This window comes from Maylandia zebra, linkage group LG7 (assembly GCF_041146795.1).
Source record: "Maylandia zebra isolate NMK-2024a linkage group LG7, Mzebra_GT3a, whole genome shotgun sequence".
NCBI lineage: Eukaryota > Metazoa > Chordata > Actinopteri > Cichliformes > Cichlidae > Maylandia > Maylandia zebra.
The window spans coordinates 2,974,477-2,992,817 of NC_135173.1; the positions used below are offsets into that span (position 1 = coordinate 2,974,477).

Consider the following 18,341-nt stretch of genomic DNA (forward strand, 5'->3'; position numbering starts at 1 on the left):
GTTTTGCATGAAAACTAGGGCGACTGTATGGGAGAGAGTCAGAAAGAATGAAGGATGGAGCGACAGTGGTTCATATTTCATGTTTGTTTATCTCTTTCAGGAGATGCAGAGGCTGAGAAAACAAGATCCAGAGTGATAAAGGAGCAAATAGAGGAAGGGCTGAGAGAACTGGATGGCGAAATTGCCGCCTGTAAGTGATCACAAACATACACAGCTACAGTTAGGTCCATATATATTTGTTTACTGAAACTAGTTACATAATGGAGATAATGTGTAGAATTTCATCTTTCATTTGAGGGCATCTACACTCAAATTGGATGAAGGGTTTAGGAGTTTCAGCTCCTCAACATTTGCCAGCCTCTTTTTAAAGGGACAAAAAGTAATTGGACAATTGACTTGAAGGCTATTTCATTGGCAGGTGTGGGCAATTCCTTCATTATGTTGTTTTCAAAAAAGCAGATAAAATGCCTGGATTTGTTTTGAGGTGTGGTGCTTGTATTTGGAAGATTTTGCTGTGAACAGACAACATGCGGTCAAAGGAGCTCTCCAGGAAGGTGAAACGAGCCATCCTTAAGCTGCGAAAACAGAAAATAAACACATCTGAGAAACTGTTACAATATTAAGAGTGGCAAAATGTACAGTTTGGTACATCCTGAGAAAGAAAGAAAGCACCGGTGAACTCAGAAATACAAAAAGACCAAGATCAACCTCTATCAGAATGAGGGCAAGAAAAAAAGTGTGGCGATGGCGTGAAACAGGTCACGATCGAAAGCATCCACATCGTCTGTAAAACATAGTGGAGAGAGTGTGATGGCTTGGGTGTGTACGGCTGCCAGTGGCTCTGGGACGCTGGTGTTTATTGATGATGTGATATACAGGACAGAAGGAGCTGAATGACCTCTGAGGTGTTCAGAGACAGACTGTCTGCTCACATCCAGCTAAATGCAGTCAAACTGACTGGGCGGCGTTTGATAATACAAACGGACAATGACCCAAAACGTACAGCCAAAGCAACCTAGGAGTTTATTAAAGCAAAGAAGGGGAATATTCATGAATGGCCAAGTCGGACACCCGATCTTAACCCAGTTGAGCATTTCACTTGATGGAAACTAAACTTTGGACAGAAAAGCCCAAAAACAAACAGCGACTGAAAGCTGCTGCAGTAAAGGTCTGGCAGAGGATTAAAAAGGAGGAAACCCAGCATCTGGTGATGCTCATGAATTCAAGACTTCAGGCTGTCATTGCCAGCAAAGGGTTTTCAACAAAGTATTAGGAATTGACAATTTTATTTTCAGTTATTTAATTTTCCCATTTACTTTTGAGCCCCTGAAATGAAGGGATTGAGTTAAAAATGCTTTAGTTTTAGACATTCTCATGCAATCCTTTTGTTCAGACCACTTAATTAAAGCTAAAAGTCTGCACTTTAACTACATCTGAGTTGTTTAATTTAAAATTCATTGTGGTAAAAACCAAAATTAAAAAACGTTGTCTCTGTCCAAATATTTATGGACCTAACTGTAGTTCCAGAGATTAGCCTTCAAAAGCACTGAACACCATCACTAGTCTGGTCTTAAGTTTTTAAACTGAAGTTGATCAAAATTAAGTTCAGTGTGCAAGTATGACACATGTACAGTTAAAGCTCTTTGGTTTCTTTCCAAAAAGCATGAATATTGCTGCAGATCGCTGTGGTTGGTCACAGAAAAGCTGATTTTGATTTTAAGTGAATGATTGTTTTGTCTCACTCTGGTTTAAAAATGAGGATTTTTGTCTTTCTTTCACAGCTCACACACGTGGGTGGTTGCTTCATCGTGTTTCACTAGTCTAAGATGCTTTAATGTTATTCTTAAGTAAATATGATTTATGAGTCTCATTAACAGGATCTCAGACATTAGTTCAGTTACAATAATACATACAGACCATATACGGAGTCATACATACAGTCATCAGCAATCATATGACCCCCTATGAGCAGCACTTTGGCGACAGTGGGAAGGAAAAACTTCCTTTTAACAGGAAGAAACCTCCGACAGAACCAGGCTCAGGGAGGGGCGGGGCCATCTGCTGCTGTTGGGGTGAGAGAAGGAAGACAGGATAAAGACATGCTGTGGAAGAGAGACGGAGATTAATAACAAGTATGATTCAGTGCAGAGAGGTCTGTTAACACATAGTGAGTGAAGGAGAAACACCCAGTGCATCATGGGAATCCCCAGCTGCCTATTGCAGCATAACTAAGGGAGGATTCAGGGTCACCTGGTCCAGCCCTAACTATATGCTTTAGCAAAAAGGAAAGTTTGAAGCCTAATCTTGAAAGTAGAGATAGTGTCTGTCTCCTGAATCCAAACTGGAAGCTGGTTCCACAGAAGAGGGGCCTGAAAACTGAAGGCTCTGCCTCCCATTCTACTTTTAAATACTCTAGGAACAACAAGTAGGCCTGCAGAGCGAGAGCGAAGTGCTCTAATAGGGTGATATGGTACTACAAGGTCATTAAGATAAGATGGGGCCTGATTATTTAAGACCTTGTATGTGAGGAGCAGGATTTTGAATTCTGGATTCAACAGGAAGCCAATGAAGAGAAGCCAATACAGGAGAAATCTGCTCTCTCTTTCTAGTCCCTGTCAGGACTCTTGCTGCAGCATTTTGGATCAGCTGAAGGCTTTTCAGGGAGTTTTTAGGACTTCCTGATAATAATGAATTACAGTCGTCCAGCCTGGAAGTAATAAATGCATGAACTAGTTTTTCAGCGTCACTCTGAGACAGGATATTTCTAACTTTAGAGATGTTGCACAAATGGAAGAAAGCAGTCCTACATATTTGTTTAATGATATGTAGGACTGCTTATTATTAGAGGTTTAATAAAAAGAAAAGTTAGTCAGAAGTGCCGCACTAATTAAAACAAACACTCTTTATGTTTCGTGTTCTTCCCTTTCTTTGACTACCTCCTTTAAACGAGCTGCACTTCTGTCAGCGATATCACTCTGTCCTGTGACCTGTGTTGCTTGCAGCCTTTTCCAGGACGGGATTCGACCGACACAATTCACTGGTGTTCGCTCCAGCCAACCCGGAGAACTCCATTGAGGACTGCCTGGCTGCAGTGGGAGACAGGCTGGCCCAAGAGCTCGACACACACCTGTCAGCAGCCGTACACACACTCCTCACAGGGTGAGTTTGTAGAGTTGTGGCTGTGTGTTTGCAAAAAGCAGCCTGCACGATAGTAACACTGGCGTCAATAAGTAACGGAGACCCTTTTGACAAAAGTGAAGCTAAATCAGCAGCTTTTTTTTTTTGCTTTAAGTTTATTGGTGCTTCTCTGGACTGCATACAACTCCGACAGCTATGTTTATTGAAGTTATGCATAAAATAAAATGTACAGTATTTGATGGCTTCCTTTGTTCTCATATATGTACAGTAGTCTGGATGACCGCCATCACTTCAAATACTTTTCCTTCACGCAGGTATGAAAAAAGAGAAAGAAAAGGGAAAAAACCAAAACAAAGAAACATGTACAGACAGACACCGTTTGTAACTATATACATCCAGAGAGGGCAATTGAAAAGCCAACACACTCAGTAGCAGATGGTGACATAGCATTAGTACATGTTATTATAAAAAACAGACAAAAATGTAAACAACCATTCCTTCAGTGATGAATATCAGCGATATCTGGCCTTGTAGAACTCGCATAGCGGAGCCATTTTCCCCAGTGTTTTACAAATTTCTCATACTCAAAATTCACTAATCTTATAAATCTCAAAAGTTACATCAGTCCAGCTGTTTAATGTTGGTGGATCCTGTGTCAGACACCTTTTGGTCAGTTGCAGCTAGCAGCACACCAAGTAAGTATTTCTCTCTTATGTCTGAGGGTTTGTATCCTAAAAATCTGGATTTGAAATCAAAGGGTAAATATGTACTAAATATGTTGTGCATCACTTTATGGACTTCTCTCCAGTAGTTCTTAATATTCTTACAATCACAAAACATATGGTAGTGGTGTGCTGTTTCATTTCCTCCAACATTCACAACTTCCATCATCATAATGCGCCTTTAAAGCTGGGGTAATGAAAAAACGAAAAAGCTTTTCCAGCAGAACTCCTTCCATATATGTGATGTTCTACTTTTCCAATGAAAAGAACAAATGTATCGCCATTCCTCTTCTGTGATTGTCTGACCTCCCTCTTTCTCCCATCTTTCTTTTATATACTTTGTTGAATAATTGTTGAGATCATGAAGACTTTTGTATATTTGTGAGATTACACCTTTCTTCATTTCTGACTTATAAGCATTTACAAAGAGTTGGGTAAATGGCCTCGCTGTAGTGGGTATTTGGTTTTTAATGTTTCGAGTATAAACGTTTCTTAACTGTACGTATCTATCGTGGTCTTGGTTTTCTAAATGAAACATTTGCTTTAAAGTTTGGAAACTCATAATTTCATCTTCCTTTACAATACCGCATATCGACGTGATTCCTTTATCTCTCCAGTTTTTAAAACTAGGGTCTATTTGATTTGCTCATATGCTCATATCCGACTCATATGCACACCATTTTAATATTTTTATATCCTTCTCCAGCTTTTTTTTCTTTTACCACCACTTTCCAAACCCCTACTGTGGCCTTTACCCAAGGATTTCTTAATTTGGAAATGTAGTCCTGTAGATTTTTATCTGCTAGAACTGCCTGTATATGCATATGGTTATTGTTTTGCATTCCATTTCTTTCCATGCTGCTACATATGAGGGATCACACCAGTGCAACACTGCCCTGATCATTGCTGAAGTATAGTGTTTTTTTTTTTAAACATGGTAGTCCCCAGCCGCCGTTCTCTTTGGGCAGTTGTGATGTTTTGTATCGTATTCTGGGTCGTCTGCCTTGCCATATGAATCTAGAGATCGTTTTGACTCATTCAGTAAAATCCATTTGATTAATCTGGAGTGGGAGGGTCAGAAACAAATATAAAAATCTCGGTAAAACATTAATTTTGATGGTTTCTATTCTAGAGCTTATGCTCAGACATGGGATATGATTCCAATTTGTAAGGTCCTCTTTGACTCTTTGATATAAATGGTTGTAATTTCTGTCTTACACCCAGGTATTTAATTGAGCCTGTGTTCCATTTCAGTGGATGTGCTTGTCTGAGCTTTTCAGAAGGACTATAATTGTAGGGAAGGGCTTCAGTTTTATTTAAATTCAGTTTATATCCTGTTATTGAGCCAATGTTTTTAAGACAGTTCATTACCTCTGGCAGAGACTCCTCGGGTGTTTTTGGGAATAAGAGTACATCATCGGCGTAGCATGCTATTTTATGTTCCACATCATTTAGTGTAACACCTGCGACTTTTCTGTTTTGCCTTATATGTTGGGCTAGTGGCTCCAGAAATATGGCAAAGACAAGAGGAGAGCAGGCACAGCCTTGTCTCACTCCCCTCTCCAATGTTAGAGGTTGACTTAGGTGACCATTAATCCTAAGCCTTGCAGTCGGGTTATCATATAATGCCTTTACATTATTTGTTACCGGCTCATTAAAACCAAATTTATGCAAGACTCTATATAGGTATACATACATAGGCCAACAAACAGAGTCAAATGCCTTTTCAGCTTCAAGACTGAGGATCACAGCCTGCTCTGTATGTTGTATATAGTTCATTATGTGTAAAGTGCGTCTTGTGTTATCCTGGGTTTGAGGTTAGGGAGTATTTTTTCCATTCGTTTTGCCATTATGGATGTATAGGTACGGTAATCTACATTAAGTACAGCAGCCATGTTTCTACTGCAGTTGTTACTGTGTGAGAAAAGTGTTATTATCTCGAAGGACTGACACAGTCACTGTTGATACACTGCAGGTATTTGCTCGCTATCAAGGTAATGCACTTTTGAACTTTAACATTTATTGACAGTCCTTTTAATTCTGAATGTTTGGGGTTTTTTTAGAGTAAAGGTAGTGTGAACTAAGTGGACACAAAACAGTGTCATACAGACACAGTTTTCTTTTAGATCTTTTGGTTTTGACTTGCATTACATTGTTACTTCTGTACTTTCCTAAACTAGTAAACCATAAAATCCTGAAGCCACTGGAGCACATACAGCGTTCAGTATCAACTCAGATATGCTGGAAATGTCTACGAGCTTTTATGTTCCCAGGGTTAGCCTGTATACTGATGATAAAAGTGAAACCAAAACACTGCACATCTCATGAATCCTACTGAAATGATTCATGAGAGAACTTTTATCGAGGAAAATAAAAAAATTACGAGCTGCTCAGGTCGTAGAGTTCAGTGGCTGACTGATAAAGACTGCTGATCCAAGTGCACATTCATTAAACTGCCATCATAAGTAAAACAACCAACATACTTTTGACCTAACATTAGCTCATTATTCTACTCTTGCCCCAGGGTAGAGCTAGTTTAGTTTTGTGCAGTGTTGTAATTTAGTTTTTAATCTGAGATGATAATGCTTCATGTTTTAAATAACAGCTTAAACTCTATCGTGTTAGGTTTGTGTGGTCTTCGCCATAGTTTGTCTTGTTGTTCCCCCTGTGAGGTTGCCTGTAGTAGAAAATGGAAATAAAAACTCTTCTGCTATTTTAATGATGAATCAGTGTAGCCCCTCCCCACGCAGACAGCAGAGGCATTAGCACCTTGTTCTTACAGGAGCTGGCTATAAGTAAAGATAATGACATGAAACTGTAGCAAAGAAGATTAAATATCTATAAGATAATAATAGTTATTTGGTGCTAAAATGTGATCTAGGTTGATAACTGGTGTTGCTGCTACTTCCTCAGTTGTTGTAATCAATTTACCTAAGGTAAAAGTAGTCCTGGTAAACAGTTACATGTGGTAGGTAAAGTACAAAACCTTTAACCTCCTCAACATGAAGATCACGTGTTTAATACTAATGGTAATGTCTGTGTTTTCAGACCTCTGGACTATCAGAGATTCAGATGCACAACACTGGAGCTCTCAACACACACACCGGGAGGCTGGAGCAAGGTGAGTGAGCCGTGAGTTCTGCTTCACTGATTAGAAGTGAGACATAATTTGCAAAAGGTGCAATGTTTCCAGTTAGATTTTCTCCTAGTAACAAGAGAGAGGTGTCAGATTTATGTCTCTTATCCTTGTGAATGAACTGCTTTCTGTCTCTCGTCACCACTGCCACCAGGTGCTTGTTCCGTTAGTGCTGCTCCAGGCTCTACAAAGTGAAGGCCAGTCTGTGATGACTCTGTTGGACCTGGGGCTTCACTTCCTAGAGGAGAACGAGGCAGACTACATCACTCAGCTTGGGGGATGGGTGAGTTTTTAAATAAAGGGGAAAATACATTATAAATAAGTCTAATTACCTGAAAGTCCAATCTAACAATCTAATACAATTTTAAGATGGCCTGCATTTGTATAGGACCCCAAAGCGCTTTACACTACATTCAGTCATTCACACACTGGTGATGGCAGCTACATTGTAGCCACGGCTGCCCTGGGGCGCACTGACAGAGGCGAAGCTGCCGGACACAGGCGCCACCGGGCCCTCTGACCACCACCAGTAGGCAAACATGGGGTTAGTATCTTGCCCAAAGATATTTGGGATCGAACCACCAACCTTCTGGTTAGTGGCTGACCTGCTCTGCCACCTGAGCTACCCCAGTAAAAACTAAGAAAACTATATTCCCAGTTTAGAAATACTTAAAAACTATCTTAGATTGCAGGTGTGGTGACTAATTTTAGAATAATCAAGGACAGAGCCTACTGAGACTTAAGTTTTATTAAGGAGTAAATATTATTAGGACTGTGCAGAGCATGCGTACATAAAACAGGAAGAAAAGATGCTGCGTAGTGGAAAACTTTATTGCACCAGCCTAGAAAGATGTACACACCTCTTGATAGCCAGATGAGGGCATCAGTGAGCTACAAGAAATGCATTGGTTTGCTAGATTAAAATGAGCATCATAATACCCATGGCTATAAATTCTCTGCTTCTATATAAATAACCACACTGTTATGTATACAGTGTATTTACTGCTACGTTTCTTTGGGCCAATAACCATAAACTCTGAAAATTGTCAGGCAAAAATAGGACAGTACTTCTGTTCTGTGGAGTGTTTTCATATTAAATATAAACCCTGTTCATGTAAACTGTCGCTGTTGATGAATGAAAGTCTAGCAAATACTCCTTTAGCCGTGCAAGTTGTCCTTCCACATCTAAGTCACGATGCTTGGCTGCAGGCTCACTCTCTCCATGGCTTCTTATTATCATAGATAAGCAACTTGTGCAACTTTGTTTCTAGGTTTACATTTTTGCAGAGATAGTATTTGCCAGAATGCAGCCCTTCGCCGTTGTACTTAGGGAGTCTGTGCGGTGCTCTGCTATTAACGAGGCCACGTTGACGAACGTTCACGTGACTTGACATGTTAACTGCTGCTCTGGTCGCCATTACATCATTGTCGTGCTCTGGCTGGTCTCACACAGCGTTATGTGAACACAGTACGCTGGCTTCAAACAAAGCTACATTCTTGCTCTGTGTTATGTCATAGTTGATGAACGGATGATAGGCTCGGGCACGATCGGCAATGGAGTGATGAACTGAAAAGAGAGAGGGAGTGCACGAAGAGGCTGTGGAAAGGAGAGGGCACGAAGGAGGGAGGGATGAGCGCAGTCAGGGCAAAGTGAAATCTCCATTAGTTTGACAGCTGTCTGCATGCACAGCTCCAGCTGGCTTTCTACCTGCACTCCATCTCAAACCGTCTTTTTTGACTCTCTGGGGCTTTGTGCGTTCACACTTACATTTCACAACTTTCACGCTCAGGTAAGATGGTTTACTTGTGATGCGTGCTTGTCTGCATGCGTGCATGTGTGGCTGTGTGCAGCAGTGACAGATTTTAAGAAGCTAAAAAGGTCTTTACTTCCTACCAGTACTCTGCTTACTGTTGTTAACATTTGACATATGAGGCCGTGAGATGTAAATTTCCACAACAAGGAGGAGAGTAAATGAAGTTTTTTTTATTGCATCTATCAAAGTTGTATATTAATCAACAAAAAGGGTCTTTGTTGTTTTTGTACTTTACAGGATATTGGAAAAAGTTTCTGTTGTGTCTGCCGAGTTCTCTTTAGGACACTGAAATGCAAGTTAGGTATGGGCTGCTCGATTAATGGCTTTGTTAGTTACATCAGAATACACAAAGGATTTGTATGGCCCTAATGTGGCGTACACTTCATTTGGCAAGGACAAAAGTAGCTGTCAGACAATAGACAGTCAGGGGAGCACACGGGGGGACGATGGGTGAGGTGATAAAAACAAAAAAACCTTGAGGAGATGTTGAAGCTTGTCGTCGTTGTGCTCGCATGATGTTGGTGTCCTGCTGTCCATCTGAAAGTAAAAATGCTGCATAAGAACTGAGTGTTCAGTATTCATATTGCCGTCCTTGAGAGTATAATGGAACATGAAGCCCAAAACTTGAAGGTGCCAAACAGATAATTGCACCTCTACACTCGGAGAAAAAGATATTAAAGACATACATTACTTTATTGCTGCATATTTGATATTCAAAACACCATATCTTTAAAGGCAGTAAAGAAATATATAGTCCTCTGTTTTGTATACTGGAACAAGCTGCCCTGCTTAGAAACAATGATGATATTTTAAGGCTGAGGTGCTTTAAAGGCCCGAGTCTTTGTCCTGTCAGGCCATATCACGCTACACCCTGTGCAGTGTAACTGTGCTTCCCGTGTTATGTAAGCATCCTCTGGCCTGCTCTGGGCTTTAATATGTGCATCACTGTGACACTGCATCAGCATGAATGTGGACCAACAGAGTGTCTGCGCAGGCTGAGGAAGCCCCCAAAATAACTAATAATCCCCTAAAAACATCATCACCAGGTGCTTGACTGACCCGCTTGTCCTTTGCTGTAAAAAGCTGCTGAAGCAGCAGGACACTGGCTGATTGGCAGTGATGAAGCAGGACAGACATTCATTTTTTTTCTGCTCCCCCAGCTACCCACAACACTAACACTGTCAGCGATGTTTGGCTAAAACCCAATATTTACTGATTGCAGATTGTGTAGCTGCACACAACAAGACACTCTGTTGCAATAAGATTTTTATTTTATTTTTAAAAGGTGCTTCCCCAGAAGTGGTGTGGAGACGTGCGATTCCATAAACACTTTCAAATCTCAGACAGTCAAGCATGTCACACCCTGCATGTGGTGGTCAGTTTCACAATGCTGCATCTGTAGGGATTATTTATGGGGTGGGGATGAAGTGTGCTAATGAAAGCCAGGGTAATGTGAAATGCTAAAACTGGATTACACAATGTAAAATAATAGCAATGTGTCTGTTTTTCTGTCAGTAATAAAGATGTTGCAGAAGAGAAGCTGATAAATAGTGTGTTGTTGGCCAAAAGCGAGGATGCGTTCATGGTGATGAACATTCCTTCTGTGAAAAGGGAAGCGTCGCCTGAAACGATGCGAAAGAAGCCTCCACAGCAGTTCTGAGGGATAAGTTAGTTTAAAAATAGGGATGTGGGGACCTGTGGTGAAATTTGTGTCTGTTTGCTTATTTTGTTGCTGTTGATTATTTCCCATTTGTGAAAACAAAGAAGTCTTTAATGTAAAACAATAAATAAATAACCGTGCTGTGTTAAAATCTTATCCCCAGCAAAGAACTGGTGTTACATAGCAGATGAACGATGGCCCCTGACGTTGGTAAATGTTGTCACACATTTCAACTTTAGGTTTTCCTTTTTAAAGCTGGCTCCTGGTTTTTCTTGTCTTTCTCAGCACTTTGTTTTATTCAGCTCGATCAGCTGTGTGACCCCTTGCAGGACCAGTGATTACATAATGCTCATATAAATGCCAAGGGTGCATACTAACCAGTGACCGTTACACTGACTAATCCCCAAACTGAATATTAGTAATTCACTTGTTGATGTGGAGCGTTTGCTTTTTGTGACAACTCTGTCAGATCTGATGTTTGGATTTGCAGCATTTGTAGGATTTTGACTGTATGCGACGGCCATGCCAGTGTAACTAATGTTGATTTATCAGCAGAAATGAGTCACCAGGGCAGTGGCTATGTTACTCTTACTCTTACCCTCAGTGATAGCTTTCTGCTTCAGTGTTTAATTACAATGTTATTTAACCTTGGGTTGCAGAGAGCCAGTTAAAAAGCAGAGTAGTAACAGGTAGGCTGTACACCTTTGGCTCTGCAACAAGAATGTGCAGTGGTTTTATATAGTTTGTCTTAGGGCAAGGGTGGAGAACTGAGCCTGAGAACAGAGCAACAAAGCCTAGAGTTTTCCCACTCTCTGCGTTTCTGAGGGACAACCTGAAGCATTGAAGAAAGTTTAGTTTGCATGTCTTCTCAGGTATGTTTGTATGTAAGTTTTTCATCCTGTTTCTTAGTTTAATCCTAAACTTTATAAGCTTTATATTCAAGCTTTATTACTGGTACTCTAACTTTAAAATATGTGGTCATATAGTTGGTCAGTAATAGTCTTTGTATTACTATAGTTCATAGGTGTGGTCTCCAGTGCAGTCATAGCTATTGCTGAAAACACAAACCATAAACTAAATAGAATTTTAAAGAATACCAGTGTCTCTTTGGCTGTGGATTTTTTATTTTTTTACCACACGGCAACATTAACCTGCTGTGTCGAGCTGATGTGCAGGCTGTGTCCTGAGAGGGGAGGATTTTGTGAAACACTCCTGCTCTTCTACATTCAAATCAGCTTATGCAGAAAGCAAATGTTGGATAACGATGAAACGCTGTTGGATTTAATCTCTGTCCTGCTTCCCAGGATGCAGCTGCCGCGCACAGCACTGAGTCTCTTTGTAAGGAAAATGACCTTCACGGCTTGTAGGTTTTCTAAAAAAACAAAACATGTTTAAATACATGTTCAGACGTTGACGTGTGAGTTGATCAGATCCAACTGTGTGGTCAGGGGCACCATGAAGAACATGCTGACATATTCTGCTTATTTCAGATGAAGCTGCTGGCGGCTGTCTGAACCCCTCTATCTGATGCTCACACAAACACTCACCCTCCCTGTTTGACTAACACTGCGTGCCTGAACTGTCTGTTTGAATCTCATTAGCTCAGGTCACACCTATGTGACATGCAACACAGCAGAAAAGCCTGGCCATGTCAGATACAAGCTTAACTTCCTCAGTCAAGCACAGTTTAGTATCTCTAATTGTTTTAGCCAACATCCAGACTTTTCGTTTCACATTATGTGTTTATTTATTTTTTTTGCACGCATCATTTGCAAGATCTACCTGCTCGGCATGCTGTGCAACAAGGTGGTTTGTATGTTGCTCTTTTGGTTAGTCAGCCTATTACTTTCTAAGCTAAATCTTTTCATCTTGTGTTGGTTGGATTGCCAAAAGCTTTAGAAATAAATGACTCCCAGAGGATCGGTCCTACTGACTCTAGTGATTTCCTTAGATTTCCCTCTTGTGTTGCCATGAGGTTGGATTTCATTTATGAATACTAACAAAGTATAGTATTGGCATATATGTTCCTCTTGCATAAACTGGAGTTGGAGCCGTAGCAATCACGATTTTCTGTAGCAAGTTCTGTTTTATATTATTGCAACAGATCCAATGGGGAGTGATTTTTGTTGTGATAGAGAAATGTTAATGTGCAAAGTCCAAAGTTGACGCCTTGGAGCTACAGGACTGTTGTGATGTTTGATTTCACTGCTTGTCTTGGTCAGTTGCCTATTTTGAACCACAAATTGTAAGTTAAGCGTCACATCACTGCATGGTCAGTGCAGTGATGTGCATTCATATTTTAAAAAAAAAATTTTTTTTTCTTTGCTAAATGTTTGCATGACAAAACTTACTTTAATATATTAAGCTTCGATATATTGATTTATGAAACTTATTTAAATGGATTTTCTTCCAGCAAACTCAGCCCTGTGTTATTCTCACTCACATGGTTATATTTGCATGTTACATATCAAGACCTCAGCTTACAGATGCTTCCTTCCTCTGTTGTTTACCACTAGGTGGCGTAGAAGATAAAACAAGTGTGGATTTAGTCTGCGAAAGCCCCCCCCCCCCATATAGCAGTCCTATTCTGAATTCCTATTATGTAACCTTATAACTTATTCTTGGTTATAATTTTATGACTACTGAGAAACTTTTACATGTTGCTAAAATTGTTGTTTTATTTCTTTTATTTCATATTTCTTAAGCTGGTTTTCTTGGGAGAAGGTGGCCTCTGATGTTGCAACCAGAGACTAAACTTTAACAAAACACAGAGATTGTAACAAATTCAACTAATGAATTGAATGTAAGTGTCACGTTTGTTTCTGTGTGCCACAGGGTGAAGTATTCAGCCTCGTGTTGGATGAAGAGCGAGGTGTGACTATTGCCGAAGACAGCAACGACATTTACATCCTCTCAGGAGACCAGGATCACGACCAGATCAGCCCTCCCTCGTCACTGCTGTGCACCGGAGACAACAGCAGCGAGCAGAGCTCCTGGCAGACAGAAAGCTTACCTGTGTCTCTGGCTGGCCACGAGTCGTGGGCACAGGTTGGTGCGATGGACCCTGAAGACATCAAGAGCCTGGACAGCAACGAGGGTGTTGCTCTGGTCGAGGAGCGTAGTGAAAACAACTCCTCAAACTCGGACATCGTCCATGTGGAGCGCGAGGAAGCCGAGCTGTTGGAGGAAGGCAGTGAAGGCGGAGTGATAGAAGAAAGCATGATGAGTGTTTTAGGCACTGACAGTGAGCTAGCTGAGCTCAGGGAGGAATTAAGAGTCCAGACCGCACCTGCACCAGTGACAGCTGAGGCAGACCCCACACCTCCAGCTTCCCTGATTTCATTAGAAGAGCCAGTTGTGATAGAAACACCTGCAAGCTTGTCTGCAGAACCTTCATTCATTTCCTCAGAACCAGAGCTGCTTCCCTCTGCCTCTGAACCTGCTGAAGCCCTTCCCACTGAAGCTGAACCTGCAGTACCTTTGTCTGTTCCTGCAGTGGAACCAGAGCCTGAGCCAGAACCAGCTGCTGTCACTGCCCCAGTGACCGATCCAGTGCCTGCTGAAATGGCAGTCCCATCTCCAGCCAAGGAAATCCCGACAACACCAGCAGAGCCTGATTACACATTAGAACTAGCGTCCGAACCAGAGCTGAACCCAGAGTCCATCACTGTGTTTCACCAGCCAAAGGAATCGCAGCCAGAACCAGAGACTGTGGCAGAGCTAGACGATACGGTCGCTGCACCTCCAGTTCCAGAGGCTGTGGAGGCCCCTGTCAAAGCACCAGCTGAGGAGGCCCCAGTGCAGCCGGAGCCAGAATCAGAGCTCCCAGTGTTGCTTTATGGAGGGGCTGCTCTGGCAGTCCTTGCAGCTGTTATAGCCTTTGTTCTCATACGCTTTCAGAGGAAATAGCGTAAAAAAGTGTTATCCTCAGCAGCGGGGAGTGTAGAATGCTAAGGTAGAATAAAGGTATTTGCATACATACGGTGAGACTCTCCTTAAAAGTAGTTTTTAAAAATCTTCCAGGTATAAAATGTGTGAAAGTGTCCCCCAGAAAACCAGAATGTCTTGTCATCCACAACCTTAGTGCTGGGAGTCCCTCGCTGCTTCTTTCAACCAGGTGCAAACACAGAAATGTGAAAACGGTGCACTCCACTCTACTTCTTATTTTCTCTGTTTTTCTTTTGGGGGTCAGTTGCAATTTTGTTTCCAATTTCTTTTTGCCTCCAATCTTTTGTACTTATTACTGAGTACAAAAGCGTGTGTGAACTTTTATCCCTCTTCGCTTAGATTCAGCTTCTGTCGTGTCTCTTGGTTTGCTATTTGCATTGTTTCTTTCATTGGAGTCAGCGACCCTGGATTGAAAATTGACAGTGCTCTCACAGGAAACATAAACCTCAAGTATAAGTTGTGATGTTGTGCGACATATGGGTTTCTTGCTCTTCCGCCTCCTACGCAACAAAGGGTTATTTATATTTTTCTCCCTGTGAGTAAATCTGATACTTTCATAAACAGACTTCTATAGAAGTGAATGGTATTTTTGATATTTTCGATTGAAACCAAAAATGAATCTAACGTGTCCATATTGCACAATAAATTTGTGATATCAGTACATAAATTTAAATATAGTGTGGTTTTAAAACATTTAAAAAAATCTTGATGCATATTGTTTCAGAAACCAGATGGTTTTTTTTTTTTAAATCTACTATATTTGGTTGCATTAGCCAAACAAGAACCACCGATTACTTTCAGTGAAAAGTGAGCTATAATTACTCCAGAAAAGTAGGGCATGAATGCAGCACATTGAATCAATCTAGTTTATTTATTTGACATTTTTTTAGGGTTGAATTTGACTGGATCTCTATTCCCACCTATCCCAGTTACTCTCACCCTCATTTCAGTTACTTTGCTTTCGTGCTTTTGCGCCCCAGCATCTTTATTTGGTCCTCTGTACTTTGCCTTGTCCCCTTTTCCCTTATTGCGGCACTGCTCATAATACCAGACTAGTTCCACAAAGGTTCATTTGTAAGTGTCTGCCCCAGTGACAACATAATACTTCCCTCCCCAAGTAGAAAGAAAAGCAGTAGCATGCTGAGAGTTATTGAAAGCAAAATCAGGTTGCCAAAAGACAATCAAAACCACTTGGAACCATTTCAAATATGATTTGTAGGAAAGTCTTCAGAACAAACAATAAACTCAACCTCTTACGTAGCTGTAATTTTGGATTTTGCGTTCACACTACATTAAAGAAATCACTGAACATTCTAGTAAACCAGCAGAGCACAAGAAACCAAAATAATATACTGAACAGGAAGTGGAAACAAATAGTGTGGAATCTCCCTTTGATTCCCTCAGAGGGAAAACAGCTGGGAAATTTATGAGGAACTCATGTAATCTGTTAGCCTGGTCCTTAACACACCCTCACTGCTGCTATCACGCAAAATCATTTGAGTTTAAAGATATTATAGGAATTTGTATGAATGTTCATGTCACCTTCAGTACTGCAAATGTAGTTTAAGTTGATGAGTGTAACATCTACTTTCAAAGGGAAACTTTACAAGTCCAGAGCAGGATGGATGTCAAAAACAATACCCAACATGGCATTTTGTACCTCGAGTTTCCTACAGAACATTGTTTGAAGCAAAAAACAATAAAGAGATTAAACTACTTCAGCTGTGATTTATTGTTTTTGTGTATATACAATGAAATTAAACTGAAGGAAAAAAACTTTAATCATGCTACTTATAAGCAACATAAAGTAAACATTTTAAGTAATAAAGACAAATAACACTTAAGCAATAGTAAACAAAAGGAATAATGAAATTCAAGTGTCATGTTTAACGCTTTCATTTTGATCTTCAGAAGTGTTCGGCACTGGCACATCAACAAACTCCTTTCACAGTTGGCTAATCATGAGACGCAAACTGCAGTTTCAGATGTAACTGTCATTTCCTTAGAGACAGCTTTTCTTCGGTCACAGAGCCCATGCAGTGTTGATGTACTGCAGGGCGGTGTGGAAAAGGTTTCTCAACCTCTGTGGGGTCTGCACACACACCCTCTTCACCAGTGTAAGTGCAAGGGCTATGATGACTCTCTCCCGGGGTAGGTCAGGACCTACCCAACGCATCATCACCCTCTCTACCTCAAAGGCAAGGTAATCCTTCCATTTCTGGAAAGCAGAAACAAATAGATCAGTCCATACACTTTGGCTCAAAATAAAAACAACCTGGTGTGGCATCACTAGGGTAATCTCAATATATCCACATTAGTTTTTCACTGGCATATTTAAAACTAGCTCTCGTTTACACCTAGTTTGTGCACTGAGTAGTCCTCTAGCTGAACCCATACTCACTTGAAGAGGGGAGGTTGATATGTTGTTGCTCAGGTTCCTGGTAGCTTCAGTAACAATTCTGTCTTCAAACTGAGCAGCGATTTCTCCCAATGCTCGTGCAACCTCAAGAACAGCTGCAGCCTGTTCATGATTTCCTGCAGCAAAAAAAATACAATTGCATTAGTCAGAGTAAAGTTTAACATTTATGGCTGAAGTCGTGTTTCTATAGTTTCCATTAAGACAATTTTAACATTCTGGACTACTGCTAATTAACTTCAGCTCTGTAGCATAAACAACAGAGTCAGGGTCATTTCCTGGTTTCACTTTCAGTTGTTTTGTTATTAACTGGAAACAACTCAGTCAATTGTGATTTAGTGGCATAACTTTTAGAAAATATGGCACTATTTGCAAACATCTGGGTCAAACTATATATTTGATCAGGTCTCTTAACTCGACATGTTTATAAAACATTTATTTTATTACACTGTCTCAAAAACTGCCACACACAGCTCATTGTTGATTAAAAATAAATAAATAAACAGCTGATGACTGTGGCACCAAACTTGACTGTAGACAGTACAGTTTACATCGTTTTACTTTACTTACCCCGGATCTGTAGATCCACTATGGGGTGAAGATCCTGCATAGAGACTCCGATGTTGCTTGGATGATAACCATCAGTTTCAAGCTCTCCATTATCCAGGTTACGTGCGTCGTGCCCGTTGCTGTTGATGTCCCAAGAAAACTTGTACTGTTCGCCTAGCGAGTGAAGCTCCTTCATGTAGCTTGCGCTTTCATGGCCCTCTTGAAGGAAGGCGAAAATGAGCTCACTCGCCGTAACCCGAGTAGTCGAGAGGTCCATCTACAACCAGCCTGAGCCCTTAGATAAAAATAACGATATTAAATAATATAATAGCAGTGAAGATGCCACAACCGGACACTTTAACATTACATCGAAATTTGTTTCTGACAGTCGCTGAGAGAGAGGAAAAAGTCAGTTCCCAACCGATATTTAAGCGATGTCAGTCAAAACAGAGGAAGTTTAGGAATTTTGTATTTTAATAACTGGATTTCAAGTGGATAAAGAAAAAAAATAGTTTAAGCTAATGCTAACGTTAGCTTACCTTGGGCTCGGCTCGTCAAAGTTGTTTAACGTCGAACAAACTAAAAGTATAACAGGCAGCTAAAGTATACCTAACACCAAAATGACATCAAATATCGATTCGTTTCGCTTACACGCTTTTACGTCACCTACGTTAACTTATTTGCGTGAAGTGAAAACTTATGTATGCGGCAGACTGCCAACTAGCTTCAGTCTTTAAAACAGTTTCCGCTACTGCGTCATGACGCCTTTAAATACCGTCTGAATTTTGCCTGCTTATGTATCTTTTGACTGGCATACACGGTGTTGACTCCAAACTACCCGGAAGGCGTCAAAAACGCATATACGTTTAATCATGGTCATTTTTGACTGAATATGTTACATTAAAATAGTCCCACAGCTATATTTCTTCTGGACATGTTTTCACAAGCTTAAGAAAGC

At 40.7% G+C, this 18,341-nt stretch overlaps 2 protein-coding genes across 5 annotated transcripts in view; one reads left to right on the top strand and one right to left on the bottom strand.

Annotated features, from left to right (window-relative positions):
- bcl2l13 (BCL2 like 13) overlaps positions 1-16,135 on the top strand; it is a 19,734-nt gene extending 3,599 nt beyond the window's left edge. For all 4 annotated transcript variants that reach the window (XM_004568234.6, XM_004568233.3, XM_004568232.6 and 1 more), the window contains exons 3-7: positions 101-190; positions 3,003-3,159; positions 6,909-6,981; positions 7,151-7,279; positions 13,306-16,135. In XM_004568234.6, the coding sequence (XP_004568291.1) occupies positions 101-190; positions 3,003-3,159; positions 6,909-6,981; positions 7,151-7,279; positions 13,306-14,379 (1,523 nt within the window). In that variant the 3' untranslated portion in view covers positions 14,380-16,135. The remainder of the gene's footprint in view (positions 1-100; positions 191-3,002; positions 3,160-6,908; positions 6,982-7,150; positions 7,280-13,305) is intronic.
- On the bottom strand, positions 16,127-18,149 carry bida (BH3 interacting domain death agonist). Its single transcript, XM_076885551.1, has 4 exons — positions 17,923-18,149; positions 17,405-17,678; positions 16,820-16,953; positions 16,127-16,636 (listed from the first exon to the last, which is right to left on the bottom strand). Exons 2-4 carry the CDS (start codon positions 17,658-17,660, stop codon positions 16,442-16,444), a joined length of 585 nt encoding a protein of 194 aa, XP_076741666.1. The 5' UTR covers positions 17,661-17,678; positions 17,923-18,149; the 3' UTR covers positions 16,127-16,441.
- Positions 18,150-18,341: the final 192 nt, after the last annotated feature.

Bases quoted from the DNA above. Each gene is read 5' to 3' on its own strand.
- bida (XM_076885551.1), bottom strand. From the start codon at position 17,660: ATGGACCTCTCGACTACTCGGGTTACGGCGAGTGAGCTCATTTTCGCC. The intron at 16,954-17,404 runs GTAAGTAAAGTA...TTTTTGCTGCAG, and splicing joins AGTGGATCTACAGATCCGGG to GAAATCATGAACAGGCTGCA. The intron at 16,637-16,819 runs GTGAGTATGGGT...TCTGCTTTCCAG, and splicing joins TATCAACCTCCCCTCTTCAA to AAATGGAAGGATTACCTTGC.